We start from the raw sequence: 27,215 nt of genomic DNA, 5'->3' as shown, positions 1-27,215 counted from the left end.
CATGGAGACCTTGAAGAGGGTGGCAGAAATTCAGAATGCCCTTCTACAAATGATAATTGATGCTAGATCAATTGCAAATTTTAAATCTGAGATGGATAGACTTTTATTGACCAAAGGAATTAAGGGATATGGGACAAAGGTGATTATATGGACTTAGGTCACGGATCAACCTGATCCAATTGAATGGCAGAAGAACAGGCTTGAGGGGGTAAATGGCCTCCTCCTGTTCCTATGTTGCTATGTAGCATCAGGAGAGGAATAGCAAAGGTCCACTGACAGCCGTTGTTGAATGAGAGGGTCCAGTCTCTAATCTTTTCTCGCCATTAACCCAAAATGAGCCCTGTTGGCCCTCTGAAGGTGGTATAGTGTGGCTTTGGACACTTGATAATCAAGATTACAATAACAAGTTAGGTTAATATGTTTATTGAGCAGCATTGCAAATACAGAATAAGTTAATAATCACCTCAATTCCTGAGAACAAAGCTACTTTCAACAGATTGTTGTAATATGCCTTTAAGGGATAGCAGCATGACATCATTATAACGGAAGTGTGTCATGTGATCCAGTTTTAAGTTCACTTTTGCTTTTAAGCATCACACACACACACACACACACACACACACACACACACAGTTCTGCTGCTGGAGTCTTCAAGCTTTATGTCTCTGTATAAATGTTCCCACGTGCCTACTCTCAATAAATGAACCCACAATATATTTGCACAATCCCTCAAGAGCAATTGGTGAATTTATATCATAACATACACGACATGGTGGCAGTAGTTGTTCCTTCTAAACAACATAGTGCTCAACCTGGCAGCAGGATTCAGTACAGTTACAACATGGTGAACAGTCTTAGGTGGCACGCGACAATCCTCAATGTTCTGATCAGAACACAACAGAGTCGCAGCATCAGAGAGTGTTGAAATTGCAACATGGTGACTGCACAAAAAAGCTTTGAAGACACAAGTAGAGATAACAGTCAAAGGGCTGGGAAGCACCCTTTGTGGTGAGATTGCAGTGCATAGCCTGTCAGTTCCATGAGTGGGACAGCACATCGCGAGGACCAGCACTGTATTAGCTCAATTGGGAAAGGTGAGGGACCAGGGTGTGGGTTAGATCAATAGTGAGTGAGGGAGAGTCAAACAAACAAAAAAACCCCCCAAAAAAAGTCAAAAATCGGGCCACAGATGAGATTGTGATTATAACCGTAGAGCTTCAGAAAAACACGCGAAAGCCACAGAGACACTCATCCCAGGTACTATAGGAGAAGGAAGGTCAAAGAGATATCATCAAATGTCCACAAAATTACCAAGTATGAATTGGGATGTAGCTGACCTAATATCCAAACTCAAAACATTTAAACAGCGTACAAGTAGATTACTGCTACACTTTAGAGACTCATAGATTCATCAGTTCTATACATTTACATAATGATGACTAAACATGAACATGTATTGTAAATAGTTATACTTCTTTGGAAGGGGGGGAAAGTATCCTTAGCAAGAAAGGGGGGAATGATGTAATATGCCTTTAAGGGATAGGAACATGACATCTATAGGAGCAAGAAAGGTCCATCCGTGGCTTACTAAGGAGGTTAAAGATAGTATTGGATTGAAAGAAGAGACTTATGGTGTTGCAAAGAATAGTAATAAGTGTGAGGATTGGGAGTGTTTTAGAAACCAGCAAAAGGGCCACCAAAAAGTTGATAAAAAAGGACAAAAATAGAATATGAGAGTAAACTAATCAGGAATATAAAAACAGATTGAGAGAGTTTTTACAAGTAGATCAGTAGCTAAAGTAAACATCGGTCCCTTAGAAGCAGAGACAGGAGAACCTGTCCAGGGGAATGAAGAAATGGCAGAGACATTGAACAAATATTTTGTGTCTATCTTCACAGTAGAAGACACAAGTTACACATCAGAAATAGATGGTAACCAAGGGTCTAATAAGAGTGAGGAGATTAAGGAAATTAAGATCAGCAGAGATTCAGTACTGGAGAAACACAAGGCACTAAAATCCCCTGGACCTGATGGCCTACATCCTAGGGTTCTAAAATAAATAGTTGCAGATATAGTGGATGCACTAGCTATGATTTTCCAAAAATCCCTAGATTCTGGAACTGTCCCGGCAGATTGGAAATTAGCAAATGTAATACCACTATTCAAGAGAGGGAGAAAGAAAATAGAGAACGGTAGGTGAATTAGCCTGACATCAGTTATCAGAAAGCGCTAGAAACTATTATCAAGGAAGTCTTTACAATAAACTAAGAAAAGCATAGTATGTTTAGAACAAATCAACATGGAAATCCTGTTTGACAAATTTATTAGAGTTTTTTGAGAATGTAACGAGTAGGGTAGGTAAAGGGGAACCAGTAGATGTAGTATACTTGGATTTCCAAAAGGTGATTGATAAGGTGCCGCACAAAAAGGAGGGAACATTTCAGGGATAATGATCATAACTCTGTAAAGGTAGTTATGGAAAAGGACAAAGATGGACCGGATATAAAGGTCCTGAATTGGGGGAAGGCCGATTTCAATATGATAAGACAGGATCTGGCCAAAGTGAACTGGGAACAACTACTTGTAGGAAAGTCTACATCAGAGCAGTGGGAGTCATTCAAAAAGGAAATAGTGAGAGTTCAGGGCCAATGTGTTCCCGTAAAGGTGAAGAGAAGGACCAACAAGTCCAGGGAACCCTGGATGTCAAGGGATATAAAGGGTTGGATGAGGGAAAAAATGGAGGCTTATGGCAGATACAGAGGGCTGAAAATAGCGGAAGCCCTAGAGGAATATAGGAAGTGTCAGGGGGTACTTTAAAAAGTAATTAGGAGATCGAAGAGGGGGCATGAAGAGACACTGGAGGGCAAGATAAAGGAAAATCCCAAGGCATCTTATAAATATATTAAGGGCTTGAGGATAACCAGGGAAAGAGTAGGGCCCATTAAGGACCCAAGTGGCAATCTGTGCGTGGAGCCGGAGGACATAGTTGAGGTTTTGAATGATTACTTTTCATCTGTGTTCACTATGGAGAAGGACGATGTAGGGGTAGAAATCAGGGAGGGGGACTGTGACATACTTGAACAAATTAGCCTTGAAAGGGAGGAGGTATTAGCAATTTTGGTGGGCTTAAAAGTGGATAAATCCCCAGGCCCAGATGAGATGTATCCCAGGGTGCAATGTGAGCAAAGGGAGGGAGATTGCAGGGTCTCTGACACTAATTTTCAAGTCCTCTCTGGCCACGGGAGAGGTGCTAGAGGACTGGAGGACAGCGAACGTGGTACCATTATTCAAGAAGGGTAGCAGGGCTAAACCAGGTAATTACAGGCCAGTGAGTCTAACATCAGTGGTAGGGAAACTATTGGAAAAAATTCTGAGGTTCAGAATTAATCTATACTTGGAGAGGCAGGGATTAATCAAGGATAGTCAGCATGGCTTTGTCAGGGGGAGATCATGTCTAACAAATTTGATTGAATTTTTCGAGGAGGTGACTGGTTGTGTAGATGAGGGTAGTGCAGTTGATTTAGTCTACATGGACTTCAGTAAGGCTTTTGACAAGGTCCCGCATGGGAGAATGGTCAGGAAGGTAAGAGTCCATGGGATCCAGGGAAATTTGGCAAATTGGATCCAAAATTGGCTTAGTGGCAGGAGGCAGAGGGTGATGGTCGAAGGTTGTTTTTTGTGATTGGAAGCCTGTGACGAGTGGTGTACCGCAGGGATCGGTGCTGGGACCCTTGCTGTTTACAGTGTATATTAATGATTTAGACATGAATATAGGAGGTATGATCAGTAAGTTCGCAGAAGACACGAGAATTGGTGGTGTGGTAAATAGTGAGGAGGAAAGTCTTAGATTACAGGTGATATAGATGGGCTGGTAAGATGGGCAGAGCAGTGGCAAATGGAATTTAATCCTGAGAAATGTGAGGCGATGCATTTTGGGAGGACTAACATGGGCAAGGAAATACACAATAAATGGTAGGACCCTAGGAAGTACAGAGGTTCAGAGAGACCTTGGTGTACATGTCCATAGATCCCTGAAGGCAGCAGCACAGGTAGAAGACATAGGTAGAAGACACAGGCTCAGAAGACATATGGAATACTTGCCTTTATTAGCCGAGGCATAGAATATAAGAGCAGGGAGGTTATACTGGAGTTGTATAAAACGCTGGTTAAGCCACAGCTGGAGTACTGTGTGCAGTTCTGGTTGCCACACTATAGGAAGGATGTGATTGCACTGGAGGGGGTGCAGAGGAGATTCACCAGGATGTTGCCTGGGCTGGAGTGTTTCAGCTATGAAGAGAGACTAGATAGGTTGGGGTTAATTTCCTTAGAGCAGAGAAGGCTGAGCGGGGACCTGATAGAGGTATACAAAATTATGAGGGGCATAGATAAGGTAAACAGGAAGAAACTTTCCCCCTTAGCGGAGGTGTCTATAACCGGGGGGCATAGATTTAAGGTAAGAGGCAGGAGGTTTAGGGGGGATTTGAGGAAAAAATGTTTCACTCAGAGGGTGGTTGGAATCTGGAACTCGCTGCCTGAGGGGGTGGTAGAGGCAGGAACCCTCATAACATTTAAGAAGTATTTAGATGAGCACTTGAAACACCATAGCACACAGGGCTATGGGCCAAGTGCTGGAAAATGGGATTAGAATAGATAGGTGCTTGATGGCCGGCACGGATACGATGGGCTGAAGGGCCTGTTTCTGAACTGTATAACTCTAGGGCTCTAAAAGGTTAATACACAAGACAAGGGCTCATGATGTGAGGTGGGGGTAATATATTATCATGCAGAGAGGATTAGTTAATGGACAGGAAGCAAACAGTAGGGTAAATGGGGCATTTTCAAGTTGGCAAATTGTGACTAGTGGAGTGCCTCCTGGATATGTGCTAGTGCCTCAGCTATTGAGTCATAAGGTTCTAGAATGCTTTTGTGACAGTTTCCTGGAACAATATGTTGTAGAACCAACTAAGGACGAAGCTATTTTAGATTTAGTATTGTGTAATGAGGTGGGGTTAATTAGTAATGTCATGGTAAAAGATGCACTGGGAAATTGTACTTTCTACATCTGTGGAACAGTAACAGTTGGAGATTTAGTCAGGGCAATGACAGACAATTATATTACTAACTGGTAGACGAAATAAAGACTTGCATTTCTATAGCACCTTTCATAACCTCAGAACATCCAGAATCAAATAAGTTTCAAATGTATTGAACTGGAGTTGAACCCCAAGATCAGCCATGATCGTATTGAATGGTGGAGTAGGCTTGATGGGCCATTTGGCCTACTCCTGCTCCTATTTCCCATGTTCTTATGATTCACTCGATAGGTACCTGATGTTGAAAGACTAATTTCTTTTTTCCATTCCTGAAGCCAATTGCAGCATATCCTTTCTTAAATGTGGAGACCAAAACTGCACACAGTTCTCCAGGTGTGGTCTCACCAAAACCCTGTACAATTGCAGCAAGACTTCTCTAGTCTTGTACTTCAATCCCCTTGCAATAAAGGACAACATGCCATTTGCCTTCCTAATAATATGCTGTACCTGCATGTTCCCAATACAAGCAACGCAAGTCCCTTTGAACATCAACATTTACAAGTTTAACACCTTGTAAAAAATATTGTTTTTCTATTCCTAAGACCAAAGAGAATAACCTCACACTTCCTCACATGATACTCCATACATACATTTAATCAAGAAATAAAAATCTGAACTGAAATTCAAACGGAAATGTTTCCCTACCACTCGGATGGATGATAATTTCCACAGGTCTGTCAAAAGTGTGTTTCTCAGCCAATGTAATCATCACACTGGAGGCACAAAATGCTGAAGGGTCTGCATCAGCTCGGATTGAGTGAGTGGGACTTTCTACACCTGTGGAACAATGAGAGTTGGAGATTTAGTCAGGGCAATGACTGATAACTATATCACTAACCGATGGACTAAAGAGAGACTTATATTTATATAGTGCTTTTCACAACCTCAAAACATCCAGGTCAAGTCATTTTCATGTGCATTTGCTGTTGCAAAGTAGGAAACGTGGAAGTTAATTTCTCACAAAAAGAAATGAGATACTGAGCAGACACCTGTTTTAATGATATTGACGGAGGCAAATATTGTCCAGGACATTGAATTAGGGCCATGGAATCTTTTACATCCACCAGAGAGGAAAACGTGCTCTCTGTTTAACAGTTCATCTGAAAGACAACACCTTCAATACGCAGCATTCCCTCAATACTTCATGGATTTTATGTTTATTACTCTGGAGCGGGACTTGAACCAGAAGCTTATTCAACTGAAAACAAAGTGTAGGACACAAGTATTTTCTCAGAAAAGTTACATTTCAGTATTTGCCTTTCTGTCTATTATAAAAAAAATAATGTTCCCGCCACAGAAATTCTCTTTTAATATCAGTATTCATTTCTGATGATTATTCAGTGGCTTTTCTGGAAATATATTCTTGAGTGAGAACTTGTTTAGATTTGGTTCTGATTTTCCTCTCAATTTAGAAACCTGTTTGCACTCACTGCCCAGGTCCACACATGCAAATGGAGTCTTGAGGGGCTAACAGAGTTTGATTAAACATAGCTAACCATGACTCAGCAACTCCAGGAGAAGGTGGAAAGAAAACTGGGACTTACAACTAGCTGGGTCAGTAGATGGTAACTAAAGGTCAGCCCTATTTCCCATGTCTTTCTTAGCAAATCAGCCTTGTTAAGCTCAGCTTCCTTGGGTAACTCAAGCAAATTTTGCTTCTAGTTAAGTCATAATAAAGAACCACTCTACAAAAACTCACAACGGCTGGATGTATGAAACAAACAGGCAAGTAGAACGTAAAACCAATCACACACTCATCCTGAAGTCAAAACTGACTGCGTAGCCTGTCACTTCGGTTGACCTAACTTGGCAAAACACTGGAAGTATTTATTTTTCTTCTCGAGAATGGGACCAGTGGCTTTTCCAATACCATTATTTTTACACAGTAGAGAAGAATGTGTTTCTATGGAACAGGTCCACTCTAAAAATGCTTAGATAGAGCAAACCATGCGTTCAACCATGATTGGTTATACCAGAAGTCAAATTGTTAGAAGTTGTTTATATTAGAATTCCATATGTGGACTCAACATGACTCCCAAATCCACCTCAGCAACTAATTCGGAATTAAAACAATGGCCTCAATACTTACAGAGAGGTGGGAGAGGTCAGAAGAACTGAGCAAATCTGGGACAGAAAGATTTCACCAAACTTCACGGTAAAATACCATTAACATTTTTTGATCCATTTCCACCCGACAATCAACAATATGAACCCCTGCCCATTGGCAGAGTCTGCAGCCACTGTCTCCTGGGGATTACCTTCCCCCACCCATCATGGAGAGAGTTAATATTGAGGCCAAACTGTTTCTGGATATCTGCAGATTATTTCTAATTAATGTTCCAGCTGGCCAGTCCTTAAATTTAATTAATGTCTTCCCTCTCTTCTAAAAGCACTAACCCATTAGAGTTAATCCCAATTCTCTCCTTACCCTACCTTTGCCCACACACTTTCCCAAAGGAGGTATTGGGCAGTCTCGAGCTGAAGGTAATTCTGATGAATTTTCCATCCTGGTGCTTATTAGGCACTGGAGCCATTACTAGTCTCTCTGCTGCTACTCTGACAAGACTAATGCATGCAGACTGAGAATTGAAACTGGGGACAACGCCAGTCCTTATCTGTCAGCTCTGCACTAAGCACTGGGTATATTACAACTAAGCCAACAGACAAATTCACTCCTTTTTACATTGATAGGATATCTATGCAGCATACTTTCAGACACTTGAGTGGCTGGCTGGTCAGCAATAATATTAATCCTTAACAATTGTAACGAAAAAATCAGCAATTTGCTGCATTTAAAAAAACCCATTCACACACACACTGATATACATAGAATGTAGGTGCATTACTTTTTCGCAGAATCTGAATGGCACAGGAGGCCATTCGGCCCATCATGTCAGCACTGGCTCTCCAAATGAGCATTATGACCTAGTGCCATTGCCCTGCCTTTCCCCCGTACCCTTGAATATTATTTCTATTCAAATAATCATTTAATACCCTCTCAAATGCCTCAATTGAACCTGTCTCCACCACACTCCCAGGCAGTGCATTCCAGACCCAAACCACTCGTTGTGTGAAAAAGTTTTCTCATGTCACATTTGCTTCTTTTGCAAATCATTTTAAATCTATGACCTCTCGTTCTTGATCCGTTTACGAGCGGGAACAGTTTCTCCCTATCTACTCTGTCCAGACCCCTCATGATTTTGTAAACTTCTATCAAATCTCCTCTCAGCCTTCTCCTCTCCAAGGAAAACAGTCCCAACCTCTCCAATCTATCCTCATAGCTGAAGTTTCTCATCCCTGGAGCCATTCTTGTAAAGCTCTTCTGCACTCTCTCTCTCTTTCAAAAATACAGACACCCCTTCTTCTCCCACCCCGCCCCCCCCCTAGTTTTAGATCAGATAAAAGATGGGATGGTGCCAGTTCTATCAATGAGAGACTCCCCAACCCACTGCCTGTACATTCTACAAAGCAATAGAGTTTCTTTACTTGAATATAGAAAATGATTCATATTCTGACCTGCCAGTAAACAGGGTGCTCTGATTTCAAGCTGGAAACTAAAGTCATATGTAGTAGGATTGGTGACCTCATCATCCAAAAGTTTTGCCAAACAGAACTGGCTCCCACTCTGGTCCAGAGGGCTGAAGCCACATTGATGTCTGTCTTTGCTGGGAACAAAATACAGGAAAATAACAATAGCTTGAAATTGCATTTGGATTTTTTTGAAATAGAGTCAAATAAAACTCTCCTTGTCTCCATTCTATTTAGTATTGTAATATCAGTTTGAATAATGAGTTTGTACATTAAATGAGTGTTATACAATACTGGAGAAAGAATCCAAGCTTTTAAGTATTGCTATCTTGTTCCTCTAAAATTTCAAATACAATTTCCCTTCCCTGCATCAGTTGAGACTCATTGTATTATCTCCTTCGCTCTCAACGCCTCCCATTCGTGGAACTCCCCATATCTATTTGACTTCCAATGCTCCTAGAAGCTCCAGGTGTTTGATACTCAAGTTTAGGGCCTCCTAGGCACTATTAACAGATGGCCTAATATTATTCATTCACGCGATGTTAGCTTTGAGAACAAGGCCAGCTTTTGTTACCCACCTCTAACTGCTCTTGAGAAGGTGGTGGTGAGTCACTGCAGTCCATGTGGTATAAGTGCACCCCTAGTGCTGTTCAGAAGGAAATCCCAGGATTTTGACCGAGTGACACTGAAGGAATGGTGGTATAGTTCCAAATCAGGATTTCACCCCCACCTTCCTACAAAAATCCACTTGAATGCTTCCTTAATGCCAAAGACAGTCATTCTCACCTCCCAAGTGCAGCTCTTTAACCTATCTTTCAACCAAAGCTGTAATGAGGTCTGGAGACAAGTGGTTCTAATGGGTCCCTAACTGGGCATTGGCAAGCAGTTTATCAGTAAGTGCTACTTGATAGCACGGTCAATGACAACTGTCATCACTTTGCCGATAACTGAGAGTAGACTGATGGGGCAATAATTGTCCGGATTGCATCAGTGACTTAGTCTCCACAAGGATTGCACAATCTTTTAAATGTTATCACAGAAAATATACCTGTGATGGGATCATCACTTCTCTGCCTTTCTGAATTCTTTGCCTGATTTCCATCACACCCACACCCTCCCCAGCTCCCTGCTAACATCGGGAAATGAAAGCATTCCTACACCCAGGGTCTGAATCAAAATCAAATAAGAATTCAACTCTCACCTTCCCATCCCACAGCTAATCAGATATTTACCTTCAATTAAGCTGATCTAATCAGTTAAATAAAGCTGATTCAATCTTTAAAGTAGATGGACAATTTGTCTGCACTACTGGCTCAAACAGAATCTGATGTGGTCAATCTGTAAATTACCTTTTGAGCTGATTTTCAATTGAACTTTGTTCATCAGTCCCAAAAGAAGCCAATTTGGGGACATACAAGGATGGAAGCAGAAGTCTGATGGTCCCATTGGGCAGTGTCTGCAACTCCAAGGAAGTACTGATGAGCACAGTTACTATTTCAAGTGGAGGGATGATACCAAAGTTCACTGCAAACACTGTCCGATCGAAATCTTCATCCAGAGCAAAGTGACCTGTGAGGAAAAGCAAGTCCGTATTCTGCCATCTCAAAAATGTTTTGTTTCAAAGTGAATATTGCACACTACTGACAATAATGATCATAAGACCATAACACATAGGAGCATAAATTAGGCCATTCGGCCCATCGAGTCTGCTCTGCCATTCAATCATGGCTGATAAGTTTCTCAACCCCATTCTCCCGCCTTCTCCCCGTAACCTTTGATCCCCTTACCAATCAAGAATGCAAAAAGAATTTCTAAACATTTAACTAAATATAATAATTATATTTTTACAAACAAACATGATAATGTAGCTGAGAAGACTGAATTTTATTGGCTAACAAAAGGACATGATTTAACTTTTATTTATTTTGTTAAATTGATGTAAATCTAAGCATGACATGAGACAAAATGGATGCAAAATAGGCTCCTACCACATGTCCAGAACAGGGGTTATTAACTTTGACTCATTGGACAAGCTGCTCTCCAGAGCAACATGTGACCTTTCCATTTAGTTCTTGTTATATTAGTGGCCAACATCAGAGCTGCTGATATTACTTTGACTTGCCAGCCATGTGGGTGCTGAGACAGACAAAGAATCTAACGATCCCATCAGTTTGAGATCCAGATCTATCAGGCCTCAGCTACATAGACCCATGAATTTTGTGTCCACCAGCCCTAGCTAAGGGACAGGTGTGAATGTTGAGCGGGAGGAAACCACAGCGGGGAAGGAAGGAACATTCTGGCAGTTTGGTATGTGTCAGGGAGGATTGTGTGAAGGTCTTGTGGAATCGGGATGAGGGGCTGTTGTGTTTGAGGGGGGTGGAATTAGAGAGACTAGTGCAGGGGAAGCCGGAACATTCCTTTTAGGGCTTGGAGGAAAGTTAAAAATGGGAAGGCCACAATGGCACACAGTACTGATTCCTGATTAAAATAGGAGTCAGTACCTAATGATGTCATTGGAACAATCTGCACTTTTAAAGGTGCACCTCACTGGCCTCTGGCCTTCCCATCCGTTCGAAACAGCAGCTTAGAATCAGAAGCTGAGAAGAGACTGGGACCTTGAGGCTAAATTTTATGTCCCATGGGCTGATGCGCACCTGACCTGACTGGGTGTAAAATGGCACACGATGTCGGGCGAGTATCCCGACATCACCGCGCGCTTGTGCTATATTTCAATCGGCAGGCGCAGGCGAGAGTCGGCAATGTGCCCGTCGCTAATTAAGAGACCTATTAAGGCCATTAATCAATTAATTTAATCTTATTTTTTGCTGCCCGTCCAACCTTACGCTTGGCGGGTGGGCGAATAGGCCAGGCGGCCTTTGCATTTTTCAGGAAACCTCATCCATGGGGGGGGATGAGGTTTCCAACAGTAATTTTTTTTAATTTTGAAATATAATTTTTATTATGTCCCTGTCATGTGGCTGAGTCACATTTAGGGACGTGTTTCCCTTATTTTTTAAATCTTTATTTTTCATTGTAAAATTCCTCAGCTCCCCGAGGTAGCTCTGTGCCTTCGAGGAGCTTTCAGTGCGCACTCCCCTCCCGCACTCCCGCAGGCTTCAGTGTTTGCGCTCCTCCTGCACCCACCCTGGCAGCACTGAGGCTGTCCGCGTGCCTTTCACACTAGTTGTCTGTTATCTGGCAGCCAGCGTGAAATCACAGTCAGAGCCCAATCGCGGTCCATTTGGCAGCCGTTCCCGGCCTGCCCACCGGGCCTGCCCACCGGGCCTGTCCGAGGAAGGGAATATCCTGCCCTTGGTAAGTAAACCCCAGAGACAATTCTAACTACCCAGCTACTCTGTTTCCACTAGGCAGGCAAGCTGACTGTCACCTTTTGACCATTGTTATGAACATCTATTCAACTGGACCATAAAACTTAATTTTACTCAAAGCCCTTAGAAAGATAACACTTTAATCCATCTGAAAGGTAAATTGTAGCCCAGGTTTCTTGGGTGAAAATTTACAGGGATCAAAACAACAGTTAATTTGGGAATGATTGGCAGTGGAAAGTACTTAAATACTGTTGGAGTTAGGATGGATCTTTGGCCACACGTATCAGGAAAGTTCCAAGGTCCATCTATTGCCTGCACTGAGTGAACTGCCCTAGGCTGCGATGGCAGCACCCAGGGCTAAAACTGGCTCAGGATGGAGGGGAAAATCAGCCAACAGCTTTCCTACAACTGGCATCACCAAGCATGAATACATTGGCATCAAACGGGAATAGAATGGGGTTTAATAACACTGCAATCCAATAGGCAACCAATACTTCTTGGCTCACCAACAAAATAATTTTTATTCACATAAATCGCTTTACGTGTGAATTTCGATCTTTGTGTATTCAAGAGATGAGCAGAGAGTAGCGAGAGACAGGCTTCTGGCAGTTGTCAATCTCATACCCGCTCTTTATTTAGCACAAAACTCAGGTTAGGAATGATGTTGATCAACTCAATAAAAGGATGATGTGTGGAAATGAAAAATATTCGAGAGAAATAATGCTTCAAATCATTATTTAAAAAAATGAATACTTTAGAAGTCTTTACCTTGGTCACTCTGGAAGGTTCCAGATGAGGTATTACAACAGTCAAAATTACAATAATCTATTTTAGCTTTGTCCTTTATTTGCACTGTTATAATGCGTCCAGAAATCATTGCTTCAAATCCAACCACAGTGGTGAATTCATCCAAGGGATAAATAAACAAAGCTGAAAGAAAACAGACTAACTTAGTGAGAGTGGTCAATATACCCATTCCCTCACAGTGGTCAGTGTACCCATTCCCTTAGAGTGGTCAGTGTTCCCCATTCCCTCAGAGTGGTCAATATACCCATTCCCCCAGAGTGGTCAGTGTTCCCCATTCCCTCAGAGTGGTCAATATACCCATTTCCCCAGAGTGGTCAGTGTTCCCCATTCCCTCACAGTGGTCAATATACCCATTCCCTCACAGTGGTCAGTGTTCCCCATTCCCTCACAGTGGTCAGTGTACCCATTCCCTCAGAGTGGTCAGTGTTCCCCATTCCCTCAGAGTGGTCAATATACCCATTCCCCCAGAGTGGTCAGTGTTCCCCATTCCCTCAGAGTGGTCAATATACCCATTCCCCCAGAGTGGTCAGTGTTCCCCATTCCCTCACAGTGGTCAGTGTACCCATTCCCTCACAGTGGTCAGTGTACCCATTCCCCCAGAGTGGTCAGTGTTCCCCATTCCCTCACAGGGGTCAGTGTTCCCCATTCCCTCACAGGGGTCAGTGTTCCCCATTCCCTCACAGGGGTCAGTGTTCCCCATTCCCTCAGAGTGGTCAGTGTTCCCCATTCCCTCAGAGTGGTCAGTGTTCCCCATTCCCTCAGAGGGGTCAGTGTTCCCCATTCCCTCAGAGTGGTCAGTGTTCCCCATTCCCTCAGAGGGGTCAGTGTTCCCCATTCCCTCAGAGTGGTCAGTGTTCCCCATTCCCTCAGAGGGGTCAGTGTTCCCCATTCCCTCAGAGTGGTCAGTGTACCCCATTCCCTCAGAGGGGTCAGTGTTCCCCATTCCCTCAGAGGGGTCAGTGTTCCCCATTCCCTCAGAGTGGTCAGTGTTCCCCATTCCCTCAGAGGGGTCAGTGTTCCCCATTCCCTCACAGGGGTCAGTGTTCCCCATTCCCTCAGAGTGGTCAGTGTTCCCCATTCCCTCAGAGGGGTCAGTGTTCCCCATTCCCTCACAGGGGTCAGTGTTCCCCATTCCCTCAGAGGGGTCAGTGTTCCCCATTCCCTCACAGGGGTCAGTGTTCCCCATCCCAAGAACTCTCAGAAATAAGGGTTATGACTAATCATTTATTTTGTCAAAATATTAAACTTTTCACTAACATACAGAGAAAATACATATTGTATAAACACCAACAATACCACCTCCTCCTCGAATAATTCTGTTGAATAAAATAAGTTTTACCAACAATGGAATAAAAACAGGAAATGCTGGAAAAGCTCAGCAGGTCCGGCAACGTCTGTGGAGAGAGAGAAACGGAGTTAACATTTCGAGTCCAGACGACTCTTCAGAGCCGATAATGGAGCTGGATAAACAGGATGTATTTATGAAAGATACAAAACATTCATAAAGGAAAAGGAATGTACAACAATAAAACAGATTGAATACTGGAAATGGTCAGCTGTTAACACAGAAATCTGCCAACCACTATATCACCCACATTCCCCTTTCTGCTTTGGCAATATCCATTCCCTATGAGAAACCTGGAAAATGGGTAAAATACTCAAACAGGGATCAATTAGCTGTGTCGGGAGTCAGGAACCCCAAAGTCATTTTCAGGTCAATAAGTGCTGCCACTGATGGTTCCTCAGTCTGTCCAGAAGCCACCTTTGTTACAGATAAAGAGGCAGCCATTTACAGTAGAGTTTCAAGGGCTGCTTAGCAGTTGGGAAAACAGGAGCAGGCTGCTCTGGTGGTCATAGTCGCCTCATACTTCTGGAAAGTTTTGAACATTTAAACCTTCTTTAAGTTCATCTCTATGCTGCTGCTACACTTAACCTCCAACATTATCGTCCTTTGCGTTAAAGTTGATCAGGGCCTAACTTCAGAGTTCAGGTCTTTTGAAACAGTGAACCTACTCGGAGCAGCACAAACAGTATTGGCAGCTTATTGGTGAATGAATTTAATGGCACCAACTGACACAAGCAACAATGGACACATTTACAATGCTTAGTACCCTTCTAACTGCAAATTTCATCAGCCTTTATTCCTGCCACTGGAGGTGGAAGGGCCACGACAAACCCCACCTTATGAGGGGAATGCTGTCTCTTATTAAAGAAAAAGAATTTCAGTAATTGATGATCCAAGTCACATCCCTGGTCTAGATCCCACCAGTAGGATGCTGCATATTTTCCCTTGTGGAAACTTCAAGTCAGTGCACTTGTCTCCACTGTGATGCCTTACTGCTTAACCCTAACCCCTAACCTCTAACCCTAACCCGAATGCCTTACTGCTTAACCCTAACCCCTAACCTCTAACCCTAACCCGAATGCCTTACTGCTTAACCCTAACCCCTAACCTCTAACCCTAACCCGAATGGCTTACTGCCCAACTCTAACCCTTACTGCCTAACTCTCACTCTAACCCTAACGCTAATCCTAACCCTAACCCTAAACCCAACTGAAACCCTAAATCTAACTGTAACCCTAAACCTAACCGTAACACTAGGCCTAGCACTAACCCTAAACCTAATCCTAACCCTAATCCCAACCCTAAAACTAACCCCAACCAAAATGCTAAACCTATCCCTAATCCCTCCACTCTGGTGTCTGACTGCCCTAACCCTTACTGCAGAATCCTGGGGCCAGTCAATATGACAAGAGAAAGGTCTTTAAGGTCTAAAATCTAAACTTGCTGACTTCCCAATGGCATCTGATCACCCGACAGGCAAATTGACTTTGAGAGAGCTGCTTGGCTCCACATCTGCACCAGGGTTTAGTTCATGCATACATTGTACACAGCTTCATATGTCAGAAACATCTCAGCTACAAACGGCAACATTGAGGCCAGTTGTTATGATCTGCAAATCTGAACTCTCCCATTGACATAACAGCCATTGACAGGGTCTATGGCTGCAAAAAAACCCAGCTAGAACAAGTTCCTGTGGCATTTTGGGGTGCAGCTGAATCAGGAAATACACCCCCACCCACAATCTCAAACACAAAAAAGCTGCTGAATAGCTGTTTGGAAATGAGCCATGACGATTACTTATTTGCAGTGGGAGTGCATGCAGTATTAAGAGGTGCTTATGTTTTATAACATGCTAAAGAATTGACAATAGAATCAAATTTAACAATATTGGGCCTGATGGCCTACATCCTAGGGTTAGGATTAAAGGAAATGAATGCATTGTAATCTTCCAAAATTCTCTAGATTCTGCTAAGGTCCCAGTGGATTGGAAAACGGCAGAGCCCCCACATTCTGCTGGTCTGAACCCCCACATGTGAGACCTCTATTCAAAACAGGAGGGAGACAGAAAGCAGGAAACTACAGGCCAGTTATCTGTCATTGGGGAAATATTACAATCCATTATTAAGCAAGTACATTTAGAAAATCATATCACAATCAGGCTGAGTCAACATGGTTTTTGAAAGGGAAATCGTGTTTGATAAATTTATTAGAGTTCCTTGAGGATGTAACAAGCAGGGTGGATAAAGGAGAGCCAATAGCCGTATTTGGATTTCCAAAAGGTATTCGGTAAGTTATCACATAATAGGTTTGCTTTGTGTTCTTCTTGTCATTTGGATCCTCGATGTTGGTAATAATCATACTTTAGCTTGGAAAGATGAGAGCTCTTTGTGTTTAATATTTGCCATGCTGCCTTGTACAAAAAGGATCAGTTTGGACTTGACTTATCACTTCACTCTCCAGTGCAGCCATGAAATGTGCCCCCCTGAAACACTTACACATAAATATTAGCTCCTAGCTAATTAGTACCTAGCTCTTTATAGATAATATAATATACAACATTCCTCTTTCTTTAAAACACAATCAATTAATGGAGCTGCTCCAGTCATTATCTTTTGTAAACTAAAGAAATTATCAATTGACTTCTGGGTATAAACTGAACACCTTCTTAGGAGTATTTTAACGTGTATGCTTTTCTGAAAATATTATTCACGGGATCACTGAGGTGGTAAGATGCTGTGCCTCCATCTTGTAGATTTGCATTCATTGCTTTGAGTGGTGGATTGGCACACTGCTCAGGCGATGTGTGTGTGTGTGTGTGGTCCCTGGTGTTGCAGGAATCACACTTGCTGTTGCTGATGTTTTGCCATTTCCTGGTGATGTTAATGTTCTCTCCCTGGATATTGATGTTTCCAGTGTTATCAATGGTCTTTTCTGTTTCTCCAGCTTTGATGTAAGTCGAACATGCACTCTGTTTCTTCTCATTTGTTTCCCGGTTTCGGTTTCAATCATGTATGACCTCAGCTTCAGCAACTACTTTTGTCAGGCTCCTAGTGTTCATGATTGGATCCTGTACATGTAGACTTTGTCCTTTGAACAGCTCAGGTAGGGATTTAGGATGTTTGTTGAATTGCTGACCTCTTCTTTCCTGTTCTTCAGTGAGTTGTTGTCTCACTTCCTCCTGGTCACTTGGAGGATGTATTTTGCTTGGCAGAGTACTCTTATATTTTCTTCCATTCAGTAACTCTGCAGGTGATTTCATGTCAGCCTTGAGAGATGTGGATCAAGGTGATAATAAGGCCAGGTTTGGCTCTTCCTTTGTCTCTCGGCATTTCCCAAGAGCTCTTTTGACCGTCTGGACGTGTCTTTCTATAAACCCATGTCCTTGGGGATAATGTGGCAAGGAGGTGATGATGATGAACCCATTCTGTTCAGCAAATTCCTTAACTTCCCTGGATGTGAACTGGATGCCATTGTCACATACCAATCTTTCAGGAATCCATTGCTCAGCAAACAGAGCTCATATGGTTGAGAGGATTGTTGTGGCTGTCAAGTCTTTCATTCTCCAGATAAAAGGAAACTTTGAATAGTAGTTGGCAATTATAAGATCCCATTCTTGACTGTGTGTGAATAAATCGGCTTCCATAGTATGACATGGTCTCGTGGTACTTCAGTAACTATCATCTCCTCAATCTGCTGTGTGTTTCTGTACTTCTGGCATACATTATATGTAGGCACCATATTTTCAATGTCTTTGTCGATGCCTATCCAGCACACAGCTGATCTGGCTCTGAGCTCACACCTCTCCATTGCCATGGGGCATTCATGTATCTTCTGAAGTTCTTCCTGCATCGTTTTGGGTATGATTGTTTAATGGATGTGTTCTCTTCAACCTTCAGTATCACCTCTGTTACCTCATGATTTAATGAGATAATCTGCAGCTCCTCACAACAGCTCAACCCCAGGATAGCAGGACCATCTGTTTCAGTGATGTAGAATGTACAGTTAACATCATTGCCTTTATGTGTCCCTCTGAGTTGGGTTGTTCTGAGCTGCTGAATCTCAGTTCCCCTGTGTGCTGTTAGCATGACCCTGCTCGGTTTCAGAGCACCTTTCTTTGGATAACCATTTCCTCCCAAATTTCCCAGAAAGATCTTCTGGTTAAGTCTGAGCGAGGTGAGGTACCTGTATTCTGGTATCAATCTTCACCAGCAGATTTATGGTTGTAGGCTTTTCTCTCACTTCTTCCTGAGCTGAACTGTTGTGTAAATTTCTTTTCTCTGGGTACCATCAAATCCAGCATTTCATGCAGCATTATGGTTCCTACATCTATCGTGTTCTCAGACTCACTGTCATCTTCCAGGATGTGGATATTTTGGTTTCTTTCCTTGTCCATTTGCCCTGTTCCTCTGGCTCTGGTGCCTCCTCTACCACCTTCTCCCTTTATTCTGCACATCTTTTCCCAAAGATTGGCCTTTCCACAAGTTCTGCAGGTTAATCCATATGGGGATAGTTCCATCTGTCTCCGAGTTCATTTGGTCATCCACAGCTCCTGCGCGGCTTTCTCTCTGTTTGGTCTACATTCTTTTGTCTGCTGCATTGCTGCCTTTCTCCAGGTTTAACTGAAGGCTAGCCATTTGGGCAGTCAGTGTCTTCATCTGTTTGCTCGAGGCTTCATCAGGGTGTGAAGAACCCCTGATTAGTTGATCAGCCTTTCATCTGTGTCCTTAAACTTACATCTTCTAGCTGCATTTTTTAATCTTGTTACAAAGTTATCAATCCGTTTGCCCAATTCCTGTTTGAGGCCTTGAAATTCATACCTGTAGATCTGAAGATTCCAGTTTGGCTGAGGATGGGTGCTGAATCTTTCAACAATGTTGTCTGGATCTTTGCTGCCCTTTTCTGTAAGCTCCCAGCTGTTAAAGACATTTAATCCTATATGATTCCTGCCACAGAAGGACATAGCTGACCCTCACTTCATTGCTAGTGCCTTTTAGGAAACTACTGAATATCAATCTACACCTTTCTTTAAACTTCACAAATGCCTCTACAACATCATCAGCTTCCCAGTAAATTATGGGCTGTAGCTATGGATTCATTCCTGTGCCAGTCAACATTTTGATTTTCATTTTTGCACGGTTCACTCAGATTTGCTTCTGGCACTAATTTAGTTTCATTTTTAAAATCAGCAATAAATTAATTTGAAATGCTTTAGGGTTCTCCTAGACACTAACTACCACCGTGCCATGTGTTCTTGTCTTTTGGATCCCTGATGTTGGTAAGGATCAGACTTTAAGCTTGGAAAGACGAGTACTCTCGGTTTAATATTTGCCATGCTGCCTTGTGCTAAAAAGGACCAGTTTGGACTGGTTCTGTTACACATCATATGGCTGCCTAGGGCAGCTGTGAAATGTCACCCCTGGAACACTTACATGTAACAATTAGTTCCTAGCTCTTTAGATATTACAACAATATATAACAAGGTTACAACACAAGATAAGAGCACATGTTGTTGGGAGGTGATATATTAGCACAGGTAGAGGATTGGCTAACTGACAAGAAACAGAGCTGGGATAAATGGGTCATTTTCAGGTTGACAAACTGTAACTAGTGGAGTGCCACAGGGATCAGTGCTGGGGCCTTAACTACTTATGACCTATATTGATGACTTGGATTAAGGGACTGAGTTTATTGTTGCCAAATTTGCAAACTGTACAAAAATAAATAAGAAAGCAAGTTGTGAGAAGGACACAAAGAGTCTGCAAAGGCACATAGATAGGTGGATTGAGTAGGCAAATATTTGGCAGATGGAGTATAATGTGGAAAATGTGAACTTGTCCACTTTGGCAGAAAGAGTATTATTTCAATGGAGAGAGACTGCAGAATGCTGCAGTACAGAGGGATCTGGGTGTCCTTGTACATGAATCACAAAAAGTTACTTGCAGGTACAGCAAGTAATTAGGAAGGCAAATTGAATGTTATCCTTTATTGCAAGAGGGATGGAGTATTAAAGTAGGGAAGTCTTGCTACAACTGTTACAGGGCATCGATGAGATCATACCTAGAGTACTGTGTACAGTTTTGGTCTCCCTATTTAAAGAGGGGCATTCTTGCATTGAGGGTGCTTCAGAGAAGGTTCACTAAGCTGATTTCTGGGATGAGCGGTTTGTCTTATGAGGAAAGGTTGGGTTTGTACTCAGAGTTTTGGAGAATGAGCGATGATCTTATTGAAACATAGATTCTGAGGGGACTTGACAGTTGGATGCAAGGAGGATGTTTCCTCTCATGGGGGAACCTAGGTCAAAGGGAGACAGTTTAAAAATATAGGGTGTCCATTTAAGACGGAGATAGGAGGGTCATTAATCTTTGGAATTCTCTTCCACAGAGACCAGTAGATGTTGGATCATTGATTATGTTTAGGGTCGAGTTAGACAGATTTTTGATCTACAAGGGAGTCAAGGATCATGGAGCACAGGCAGAAAAATGAAGTTAAGGCCACAATCATCTTATCCATGACTTTATTGAATGACGGAACAGGCTCAATGCGCCAAATGGCCTACTGCTGTTCTTATTTCTTATGTTCTTACATTCTTAGGGGAAAGTCAGAAAGTGGGTGCTGGCCAGTGTGCTGCCACTCACCTTCCCGGCCCTCCTGAGGCTCTGGATCCCCTTGCTGCACTGTCTCCATTTTATAGGGGCCATACTCCTGCTGCTGACTTCTTTGGCCACTTCCATTCACATCTGCTTGGGTAGAGAGGCATGCGCTTCCTCCTGCTCTTGGGAGAGTTCACTTCACTGCAGCCTCTGAGATCTTGCAGCAAAACTTACAGTTAAGAGAGGAAGAGACTGGAGGAACAGCCTTCCCAGGTCTCCTTTCTATTCCTGTTTTTGCTGCAGCTTCAAAATTCCAAGTCCAATTGAGCCCTTCTAATCCATGCCATGGTCCCTTTAATTAGAAACTTCCTTTGGCAGAATGGATACGTCAGCCTGTCCGTCGTTCCTAATTGGCCAGGGAACCACGAGGCAGGATGTTAATGGCAAAAAGCCTCACAATAGTCCCACCCATTAAGAAGCTGGGTTCCTGATCTGAAAATGGCCTAGCCATTCCAGCAGGGAATATCCAGAAAATTCTGCCCAACACTATTCAGGTTTCAGCATTAAGCTTTCATGACCTCACAAAATAACCATTGAAGTATTTTTGAATTCTAATTACAATGGTTCCTGTTGGAAAGTGTAGCATTCACACTGGGCATAACAAAAAGCAAAACATCATCTGTTTTAGTGATGATGGTTGAAGGGTAATGTTGCAGGGTACTGGGAGAATTCTCCTGCTCTTCTTTAAATAGTACCAGGGAATCTTTTATGCTCTCAGACAGAATGGGCTTGGTCTAGCATCTCCAGCAGAAAGCACTCCAGCTAGGCAATGTCCCCTCAGTTATAACAAAAGGTCATCACCTGAAACGTTTTGCTCTCCACAGATTTCACCAGACTTGTTGATATTTCCAGCATTTTCTGTTTTTAATCCCACAGTACTTTCAGTCTATGTTACATGTTCAAGTCTCTGGAATGGGGTTTGAAACCATGACTTTCTGAATCAAAGACATTGCGACACCCTGAGCCAAGGCAGACAGATGTGGGCTGGAGGCATGGGGGTGGGATTAACCAAGAACTGAGAAATCTCTACAAATCTCTACTTTTCAAAATCAGGTTCAATACAGGGGATTCCAAGGGGCTCTCTGATATCTTGACCTGTTGATGTTAAATTTGGATCGGGAGGCACTAAATGTAATCTCCGCCTTTAAAAGTCAACAATTGTATTTGAATTGATGAGAAAAGGATTTTTTGCTTCTTGATAGTTTACTGAGCCTCACTAATGCAGCTAATGGTTCTCTTGGTTAACCCTACAAGTACTGCTTTGTGAGCTAGAGAGATCAGCAGCTTCTATTTCCAGCCCATTCTGTTGCTTAGTGTCTATGTAAAGTAATGATGGAAAAGCTGGTGAAGTTCATGAGCAGGTTCAAGCTTCTGGAGTGGCTGTAATCACAGGGGACAGGTTTCTTTGATAACACCCACAAGGTTTCAAGTTCACCTTTACCACCAGAACTGGCTGGCCAAGTGAATTTGTAGGGCAGATTCTTTAAGATTATACTGGAGAAATTTAGTTTTGGGCTATCCCCAATTCAGTCACTACTCCCGTTGACAATTTTAGCAGAAAGGTAGGTGTTGACTCCCTTTGAAAAATTAATCAACAGAAACAATTTCACCCGTAAAATCATTAAATAGGATCTGAAAATCTAAATGACATGTGGTGACGTTGGGACGCACGCCCGGTATCACCCGCGTCATTTTACACCTCGGCGAGCCAACCCAGCCCCCACTCACCGAGCCGAAGATTCTGCCCAATGTTCTTTTAAAGATGGTTTAGTCAAGCCAAATTAAGTAGGAATGAATGAAAGCTGCAATTCTGTTATCAAGTGCCTGTAATTCGTGATGGGAAATAAATGCTGGCCTAGCCAGCGACACCTACATACCATGAATGAAAAAAACCCCCAGAGTGATCTGACCCCAGGGGTTATCTGGTCCTGGGACTAAGAGCTTGAGGGTGGGGGGCAGATGGTGTGAAGGGAAAGTACCCTTGCTCCTCCTGACCCACGAGCAGTACCGTAAAGACACTAACCCTTTCCCTGTTGTTGTCTTCAGCCCCTGCATTACTCAAGGTCTGGGAATCCAGGTAAAACCTGTAAAACAACTTAAAATAGAAGCTGCCAGCATCATTTAAATTACTGACCCAGCCCTGGGAGTGGATTGGCTCTCCTTGTCCACTTCCTTTAAACCCAGGAGTGGGTGGGTCGAAGGCTGGTTGGGGTCATTTTAAAATTTTAACATCTCACCTGACCCCAACTCAAATTTTTAGGGGTTAAAATTACATAGATTTACATAAGAATACAGCACAGAAAGAGGTCATTTAACCCAATCAGTCCCGCATGCTGATGTTTCTGCTCCACTCGAAGCTTCTCCTTGAAATTCATCCTGAAATAATTCCTTGCTTTCTGCCTGTCTTCACTGTTAATTCAATGAGAGCAAATGCTGCAAATAGGGAGGGTTTTTGTTGCTGCTTCAGTTTGACAGCTGGGGCAGCTCAGATGGAACCTAACTGAAATTCCTGTGATCAATGCGCTCATTCCTGATGGAATTCTCTGCAGTGCTGCCATGCACTGATAATCTCTCCTACACATTGCGCAGTTAATTTAAGAGGGTAATGAATAAAGGTCAGCTATAGGTGTACTGAGCATTGTGGGTGGAGTTATTAACTGCAAATAATACATTCAAAGTAAACTGAAAATCGACAGAAAACAGCAGCCTTCCAGTTTTCCAGTCAATAGCAGGATGTCTTCATACTAAAAGGAAATACTTTACCATGCACATATTTCTAATGAAAATATGCATTATAGAAGGCTGCTGCACTCGAGGAATAGGCTGTTAGAATCCATTAAACAGGCTTTGAAAGCTGGAATTTTTAACTGTTCTGATTGGCATTACCATTTAGCTACTCAGATTTCTCTTCTCTTTGAACTCAGTGGCCCAACTAAGTGCTGTCAGACTGTAAGGGTCACAGCGTAATTCATACTGACAAAACTCAGTCACATCCACAATGCAGATTTTGGCCTTTTCCTTGGCTGAAAACTCAACTCTTCAATCTGGTCATAATTTGCTCTCATTTTTCAGATGGCAGCTGTTGGTAATTTTTCTGATTTTTCCATTTACACGTACCCCGATCCATCTTTTATTTCTTTGCTTGTCCCGTTACCTTCTTCCTTTGCCTTGCACAATCTTGCTTTTGTCACATAATCTCTGCTGCCTTCCACCCTCTCACAGACCTTGGCCAGAATTTTCCAAACCCCCCCCTCCCCCACCCCCACCCCCAGCAGCAGGTTCCCAAGCAGCGGAGCCAGTGAGCCATTGAAATCTCCATTCACGTCGGTGGGACCGGAAGAACCTGCTGGCCTGAGAGCCTGGAAAACTCCAGCCCTTGTCTTTTGTCCTTTTACCCCCTTTCCCTTCCTGTTGAGGAAGCTGCCTATGAAAAAGGCTCAAATAAAGTTAGAGGTGCAACACGAAAAGGCAATTGTTATTGGGAAATCTGTAGATTTACAGTTTACACAATTGGTAGATTATTGTATCCCCTTAACAAGGCCTAACGATGTTAGATAAGATAAGATTAACAACAAGAACTAATCACGATGTTAAGTAAGTGTTGATGACATCAGAAGGTAGGAGTTATAAACATATGAATTAGGAGCAGGGGTAGGCCACTCAGCCCCTCGAGCCTGCTCTGCCTGTAACCTTATCCCCACATTCCTGCCTATCCCTGATAACCTTTCACCGCCCCCCCACCCCCCCCACACCCCATCTAACTAGCTCTGCCTTAAAAATATTCAAAAGCTCTGCTTCCACTGCCTTTTGAGGAAGAGAATCCTGAAGACTCACAACCCTCTGAGAGAAAAAAATTCTCCATCTCTGTCTTAAATGAACAACCCCGTATTTTTAAACAGTGACCCCTAGTTCTAGATTCTCCCACAAGAGGAAACATCCTCTCCACATCCACCCTGTCAAGACCCCTCAGGATCTTAAAGGTTTCAATTAAGTCACCTCTTACACTTCTAAATTCCAGTGGATACAAGCCTAACCTGTCCAACCTTTCCTCATAAGGCAACCCACCCATTCCTGGTATTAGTCTGGTAAATCTTCTCTGAACTGCTTCTAACATATTTACACCTTTCCTTAAATAAGGAGGCCAGTACTATACACAATACTCCTGATGTGGTCTGACCAATGCCCTGTATAACTGAAACATAACCTCCCTACTTTTGTAATCAATTCCCCCTCACCATAAATGATTACATTCTATTAGTTTTCCTAATTACCTGCTGTACCTGCAGACTAACCTTTTGTGATTCATGCACCAGGACACCTAGATCCCTCTGAATCTCAGAGCTCTGCAATCTCTCACCATTTAGATAATAAGCTTCTTTTTTATTCTTCTTGTCAAAGTGTGCAATTTCACATTTGCTTACATTATACTCCATTTGCCAGATCTTTGCCCACTCACTTAACCTATCTCTGCCACTTTTCAGCCTCCCTACATCCTGTTCACAATTTACTTTCCTACCTATCTTTGTGTCATCAGCAAATTTAGTCACCATTCCTTTGGTCCCTTCATCCAAATCATTTATATAAATTGTAAAAAGTTGAGACCCCAGCACTGATCCTTGTGGCACACCACTCATCACATCCAGCCAACCACAAAAAGGATCTATTTATGCTGACTCTCTGCTTCCTGTTAGCTAGCCAATCTTCTATCCATGCCAATACGTTACCCCCTACACCGTGAGCTTTTATTTTCTACAATTACCTTTGATGTGGCACTTTATCAGTTTAAAATTTAAAAAGACAAAATGCAAATTGTTTTAAAACTACATTGGCAGTTTGCCCATCTATCTTGTCATTGGTTAAAAATTCTACTAAAGGATGCAGGGGTAATGGACGTTGAATATACTAAACTTATAGAAGAGATCAGTGAAAAATGGGATATATGTAAAAAAAACGTAGGAAGACACCATCATGGCACATAATGAGTCTCTCATTAGCAAGAGGCTTTAATGAAATTGTGGCAATGTGCTTCAAGGTATGGGATAAGGACAAAAACACTTTTCCTCACACTTCATAGACATGGCAACTAAATTCAGTCAGGCAACAGTAATATACAGGGCAGAACTCGGCAGGGGGGGCACAATCAGCGGGCCCAGGATCAGCTGGGAAACAGACCACTGACCGCGATTGGCCCCTGACCGCGATTTCACCCTGGCACACTAATTGATGGTCAGCTAGCGTGAAAGGTACACTGAAAAGCTCAGCGCTGCCAGGGTGGGGGCAGGAGTAGGGAGAGCGCTGAGGTCAACGCGGGTGCGGGCAAGTGCTCACAGGAAGCTCCCTATAGGCAGAGGGCTGCCTCGGGGAGCTGAAGAACTGAACAATCTAAAATAAAGGTCACAGAAACTGGGAAATAGTGTTCAAGCTTCACAATCAGTCACCTGAAAATGCAGGAAATGAACATGTTCTCCACAGAAATTTATTTTAATTTGAATTTATCACGGAAACCTCATCCTGCCTGCAGGTGAGGTTTCATGAAAAATGCAAAGGCTGCCTGGCCGACTCACCCGCCTGCCAACATAATGTTGGACAGGCAACGAAAAACCTCTAATTGCGCCATTAATGGGCTTAATTGTCCTCTTAATTGTTGGCGGGCACGCTTCCGAGTTTAACACATGCCTGCCGACCGAAATATTGCGCAAGCGCCAATGATGTCAGGACACTCGCCCGACATCATCATGCCTTATTTTACGCTCGAACGGGTCAGGCGTGTGCCCACCCACTCAGTGAGAGGTTCTGCCCATAGTAAAGACAAAAAGCTAATTACAAACAAGATGATGGAAAAATGAATACAAACTGGAGAGGGAGCACTGGCTAAATTCCTAACTGACAATGGGGAGGAATTTGCCAACAATGAATATAAAAGTATGTGTGAAACTGTAAACATCACAGTAATGGAAACAGCAGTAGAAAAAGTCCCTTTAGTAATGGGGTTTGTGAAAGAAATTACACAGTAATTGATGAGATACTTCACAAACTCTCAGCTGACCACCCGAGCTGGAAGCTGACATCTGCCCTGGCAAAAATTCAAAGAATTCACTTCAAATGGTTGGGGACTCATTCCCTCTCAATTAATTTATGGGACAAATCTAAAAATACCTTCAGTGATGTGGGATCATCCACTGGCCTTGGAAGGAACTACAATTAGTTCAACTTTTCTCTGAGCATTTGAGTGCCCTGCATTCAGGGAGAAGGGCATTTACCAAGGCTGAAGTTTCAGGGAAAACTCGGTGAGCCTTACGGCACCGAATGAGGCCATCAGAAATATAGTTTAATCCAGGGGACATGGTATATTGCAAAAGAGAATGACAGAAAGAGTGGGAAGGCCCAGGTAAGGTTAAGTTGGTTGTTGAGACTGAAAAGCTAAACCCATTTATAAGGTACCTGGATCTGCTTCTGAAGTGC

General features: G+C 42.8%; 1 protein-coding gene across 1 annotated transcript in view; it reads right to left on the bottom strand.

The window, feature by feature from the left end:
* Window positions 1–27,215, bottom strand: part of vwa5b1 (von Willebrand factor A domain containing 5B1) — a 258,318-nt gene that overhangs the window by 226,449 nt on the left and 4,654 nt on the right. Inside the window, 5 exon segments of the mRNA XM_078557677.1 lie at window positions 5,740–5,871; window positions 8,611–8,759; window positions 9,972–10,191; window positions 11,890–11,907; window positions 12,720–12,881. Of these exon segments, the coding sequence (XP_078413803.1) occupies window positions 5,740–5,871; window positions 8,611–8,759; window positions 9,972–10,191; window positions 11,890–11,907; window positions 12,720–12,881 (681 nt within the window).

Source organism: Cetorhinus maximus, chromosome 15 (genome assembly GCF_964194155.1).
Source record: "Cetorhinus maximus chromosome 15, sCetMax3.hap1.1, whole genome shotgun sequence".
NCBI lineage: Eukaryota > Metazoa > Chordata > Chondrichthyes > Lamniformes > Cetorhinidae > Cetorhinus > Cetorhinus maximus.
Note: the sequence above shows the minus strand (reverse complement) of the source record. Positions and strands in the feature narration are given on the sequence as shown.